General features: G+C 43.1%; 1 protein-coding gene across 1 annotated transcript in view; it reads left to right on the top strand.

Annotated features, from left to right (window-relative positions):
• LOC109918544 (arachidonate 5-lipoxygenase-activating protein) overlaps window positions 1-4,466 on the top strand; it is a 20,490-nt gene extending 16,024 nt beyond the window's left edge. Inside the window, exon 5 of the mRNA XM_020518475.2 lies at window positions 2,830-4,466. Within this exon, the coding sequence (XP_020374064.2) occupies window positions 2,830-2,992 (163 nt within the window). The 3' untranslated portion in view covers window positions 2,993-4,466. The remainder of the gene's footprint in view (window positions 1-2,829) is intronic.
• Window positions 4,467-5,621: the final 1,155 nt, after the last annotated feature.

Raw genomic sequence — 5,621 nt, 5'->3', positions numbered from 1 at the left:
GATGCTGCTTGGCCTGCTGTGTTCATCCAGCCCTGCACCTTGTTGTCTTGGATTCTCCAGCATCTGCAGTTCCTACTATCTCTTGAAAAATTATTGCTTTGTTCGTTTGAACAGTTCTGATATAGAGTAACATGATGGAATTGTTGAAAACTATGAAAGGACCAGGGCCATTGGAAACTAAATTTTTCCAGTATATGAAGTGTTAGGAACCAAAGACCAATACCTGACCATCAACATCTTTCTCCCCCCAACAAGCCCCCATCCCCAATCCAACTCCACAGTAACAGGAACTGGAATCGGATCGGTCTGGCTGGTGCATTCAGATGGATTTGAGCCAATAATATGCTAGAAACTGATTGAGGTATTACGATTAGGACAAGCACATTTATGGAGTTTTAGTCTTTAGTCCAGGCTCCTGATTATGAAGCCTCATCGGAGGTTCTGTCCATGCAAAACAGTGCAAGATCCTCCTGAAGACTGGATCCAATGTATCCAGACCCTGGGTATCTGTTACAGGTCTTCTGTTACATTCAACAAAAAAATCATAATTATATGGTGCCTTTAACATATTGAAACATGCCCGGGTGCTTCACAGGGACACATAAACATAGTAACACATTGAGTCACACAAGGAAGTATATATAGAGGTGAAAGGACCAAAAGCTTGGTCAAGAAGCTAGTTTGTTAAGAAATGTTTTAAAGCAGGAAAGTAAAGTGGAGATTTGGAGAGTTGTAGACAGGGAATTCCAGAGATTGGTGTTTAAGCGTCTGAAGTTTAGCCACAAAAATCATAATTGAGAAATCATGAGAGACCAGAACTGAAGGAATGCATATATCCTAGAATGTTGTGGAATTGGAGGGGGTTACAGAGGTGAGAAGGGGTGAGGCTATGGAGGGATTTGAAAACAAGGATGAGAATTTTAACATCAATGTGTTGCTTGATCAGGAGCTAAAGTAACTCAGTCAGCATGGGGCTGATAAAGGAACATGAGTCAGTGTGAGTTAAGACACAGACAGCAGAGTTTTAAATGATGTTACATTTACAGAAAATGTGGAAGATGTGCCAGAAGTGCATTTGAATAGTTGAGTCTAGAGATAGCAGTGGCATGGATAAATGTTTCAGCAGCAACTGAGCTGACGTTGGAGAAGGCAAGCAAAGTTAAAGATATGAAAATAATGAAACTCCTGCTACTGACACACAGATGAAATTGGAGGTTCATCTCAGAATTAAATATGACTCCAAGGTTGTGAACAGACTGGACAATCTCATACAATTGTCAAAGAGAGGAATGGATCCAAGAGACAGGGAATAGTTTAGAGTGGGGGGCAAAACAATGGCTCAGTCTTCCCAATATTTAATTGGAGGATTTTTTATTCATCCAGTCGTGGATATCGGATAAAGCTGTGTTTGCTGACACCAATGCATGCACACTGTGTGCTACTTTAAATCATGTGTGGGCAGATTTCGGGAGGACAAGGTGGGGAGGAGAGATTGGGATATAGGGATGAAGATTTGGGTTTGGAGTGGAGAGATCCAGGTGGGAGATCAGAGAGCCAGGACATTGTGGAAGGGAAACAGAGAGGAGGGGGACCCCAGGCCTTGGACCCATTTTACGACATCGCAGCCCTCCCAGGCCCTCATTGAGACCCCCATCCCACCCCCTCCTCCTGGGTCTTGGACCCCTCCCCTCCTCATTCAGGAAACACCCCCAACACCTTTCTCACTGTGATGGATTCCCCCATCCCCTTTCACTCTAGGGAACCAACCCCACTCCTTCCTAATTCTGATGGACTCCCCCAAACCCTTTCTCCATTGCTGAAGCCCAGATCAAAATTGTGCGCTTGTGCACGACAGCACACATAAAGTCTACATGATGACTGCCCACAGTTCCAGGGTCAGCGGATAAATAGCCTGACACATTAGCAGAGGAATCGGGAGAGAGAAAGGTGACAGTGAGGTAGCACTGGGTATTGCCAGTGCCCATGTGAAAACAAACGCTATGTCTTTGTATGATGGTGCCAATGTGTAGATGAGCCAAGGACAGATCACTGAGGAACAACACAGTTAATGAGCAGGAGCAGGAAGAGAAAGAAGTCTTTGCAAGTGAATCTCTGGCTATGATCAGATCATTATGAATGGAGCAGTCCCATCCTGCTGAGCAACAAGAGGAAGACATTGGGGAAGGATGATCTGATCAATCATATCTACACCTGCAGAGCGGTCTAGAAGACAAGGGGAGAAATTTTATTTTTGTCACAGTCACAGGGATGCAATTCCCACTAGAATGGCAACACACAATTTCAGGGCCAGTATCTTGGCAATGCTTTGATATGGGCATCCTCAGAGGAAAATGTGCAGTGTTGTCTAATTTATTGTAGTTTTTAATTCTTTGATCTGATGGAGATAAGACATGTGTATTATTGTCGCTCCAAAGAAGTGATTTTGGTTTGAGTGAGGTGGCTGAGGATGAGTAAAACTCAATAGCAATGATTTTATACATGCATATTTTCTGACAATGGTTTTTGTTCTTTGGGAGGCAGCCTTTCAGGAAATTGTGGGAGCACTCCTCTTATTTTCCACTCTGCATTAGCTGCAGCAAGGCTCACTGGCATAAAGTGGGCATTTGTAAAGATGTTCTTTAACTGAGCAGATATGTCATATGTACTTTCAGACACAGTGATCCAATATCAGTTGCTGTACTTGCTGCCAAAAGGTTATTTAATAGAGATGGTGCTCTAAGCAGTTTTAATCATGAACTGTGGTTTATAGACAAACATTCAGTGATTTTCTAAATCTTTAATTCTTGTGTATGTCACTTATTTTTACAGCCTTCCTGGTTTCTTTTTCGGAAAACGTTTGATGGCATTCTTATTCATCATGGCAACTGCTGGAATTATCAACTATGCAACAAACTATTTCTTTGAAATCAACTTTCTGTATTACATTCAAACAGCCACAAAAGCCTCTGCTGCATTGCTTCTTATTCCCTAATCAAGTAGAAGACATTGTTAACATTAACATATAAGCTTTAATAACTCCAATCATTTGCTAACATAGACTCATACAGCACAGAGTCAGACCCTTCAGTCCAACTCACCCATGCCGACCAGGTTTTACAAAGGAAACTAGTCTCATTTGCCTGCATTTGGCCCATATCCCTCTAAACCTTTCCTATTCGTGTTCCTGTTCACATGTCTTTTAAATGTTTTAACTGTACCTGTATTTCCCACTTCCTTTATTTTTTTAAGCAAATTCATTTGTGGCTGTTTGATTAAAAACTGAAGCAAAGAATTCAATGTCTATATTGTTCCCCTTATGACGAAACAAAAAAATTCAAGTGGAACTTTATTATTTTATCATATCATGTATATACTTGAGGCACAGCATTCAACAGAATCAGAGCTGAAAGTCTGGGTCTAACATTTGCACAACAGCTAAAGGGTATAATATAAACAAGACCTTAGTGTCTTCAATCAGAAGGACTGCAACTTCATGAAACGGCATCTCATTGTACAGCAAGAGACAAAGTACTTCTGATGGCACACACAAAAGGCACTCAGTCTAATGTCCTCATCAAAATGGCAGCAGGCTACTGGAGGCAAAATGGCATCCAAAGTGCCAAGAAACCAGGCACTATGGATTTTAATGTGGCAAATTTCATAGAATCCCAACAGTGTGCAAACAGGCCCTTCAGCCCAACAAGTCCACACCAACCCTCGGAGCATCCTACCCAGACCCATCCCCCTACTCTACACATCCCTGAACAATACGGGCAATTTAGCATGGCCAATCCACCTAGCCTGCACATCTTTGGACTGTGGGAGGAAAGTGGAGCACCCGGAGGAAACCCACACAGACGCGGGGAGAATATGCAAACTCCACATAGGCAGAATCCGAACCTGGGTCCTTGGCGCTGTGAGGCAGCAGTGCTAACCACTGAGCCACCCTGATTATCTGTCCCCAAGGATCTGATCACTTCAAGGCAAGGCTCCCTTACTCCCCTCTGCCCCTGTCCACCTGCTGCTCTGTTCACAGCCCAACTACCAATCGTGGCCCCGATCTTTTCCATTCATTTTCCCATCATGGCCTCCTGTTGTTTGATTTTGGTCTCATCCAACAGCCAGGATGTTGTCTGGTCGGGTGAGACCCTGGAGGTTGACACGGCCTCTGTGTCCCTGGCATAAGTGAATTTATCAGTCAGTCATGGTCTTCTCCATTCCCACCCTTTAAAATGAGGGTTATTAATATTTTTAGAGCCACTTCAGCACTGTCCTAAAATAAAACAGTTTCATTTCTTTAAATGAATATTCACATAACCAATCAAGAGAACTATAAATGGAAAATGCTTTCAGGTTCTATGATGTAACCCAAAATTTGCAAGGTCGTTGGTTAATTCTTCCTGTGCCAGGAGAGCAACTACGATGTATCATTGATATGAATTAAATTTGCAGATCGTTATCAAAAAGATGCAAATGGTGTCAGGAGGTACAATGAACTGAAACCCAATACTTACAAACAAAATTTTTTACATTTTGTAAACAGCAGCAGAGAGACTTTGACTAAGTCTTAGATTCAAAATGGGCCCGGGGCCGAACCTGGAGTGGGCCCGGAGCTGAACCTCGAGCGGGCCCGGCGCCGGACATGGAGCGGGACCAGGGCTGAACTTTGAGTGGGCCCAGTGCAGACCTTGAATGGGCCCAGGGTTGAACAGCTACCATCATGTGGTTTGCCCCCACACTCTAGCTATTAGTTGACCAGCACATTGACATTGTGGCACACTGCCTTCCTATGTCAATTGACAAAAAAGGCTCTTCACTCAATTGGGTGCATATCAGCCAGTCTTTCTCCCCCAAAGCAATGTATATATGTCTGGTAAAGAGAAATGCTCAAATAAAATTACAAAAGAACAATCTTTCTTAGCATTTCTATATTTGTTCTCCAGAGTTACTGCTGTGACTTTGAATTGATCTTCAATTCTTGGAGACTCCAGGCCCATCATTATAAGGGCAGTTGCTAAATGTTCATGAGAAAACTGCAAGTTCAGAGGGAGACTCTGAGGCTTGGGGTGGATAAAGAGGTGGTTAGACCATTTGGGGGACGGAATAGACAAGAGCTATGAAAGAGTGTTCACGATAGTGGAGCGAAAATAGACAGGCCCAGTTCCACTGTAGTAGTAGTGGCTCCATTGGAACGGTGGATATTACCCTTTTTCAGGATTACAGCATGTGGCCCTTTATCACCCTCCTGATCGATAGCCATCAAAGTGTTAGCAAGTCAGCCGAGCCACATTGACTGGGCAGTGGCCTACATACAGCATTCTGCTTTATGGGTCCTCTTGGCTCAAGCACCCACAAGTCATCAGTGATGAGTATATTCTGGCTCCCAACAAAACCATTAACAGCTTCATAACTTTACTGAGACTATATGCGAGCATCTCATAGAAGTAATCAAACATCTTTCAAGAAGAACTCCATGTGTTGACATCGTGTAGGAAACGAATTCATGACAATTATTATGTTAAGAATTTAAGTTAGAGTCGTAGAGTCATGAAGATGTAATGGACCCTTTGGTCCAACTCGTCCATGCCAACCAGATATGCGAAATTAATCTCGTCCCATTT

The sequence above is a fragment of the Rhincodon typus genome, chromosome 6 (genome assembly GCF_021869965.1).
Source record: "Rhincodon typus isolate 14 chromosome 6, sRhiTyp1.1, whole genome shotgun sequence".
NCBI lineage: Eukaryota > Metazoa > Chordata > Chondrichthyes > Orectolobiformes > Rhincodontidae > Rhincodon > Rhincodon typus.
Note: the sequence above shows the minus strand (reverse complement) of the source record. Positions and strands in the feature narration are given on the sequence as shown.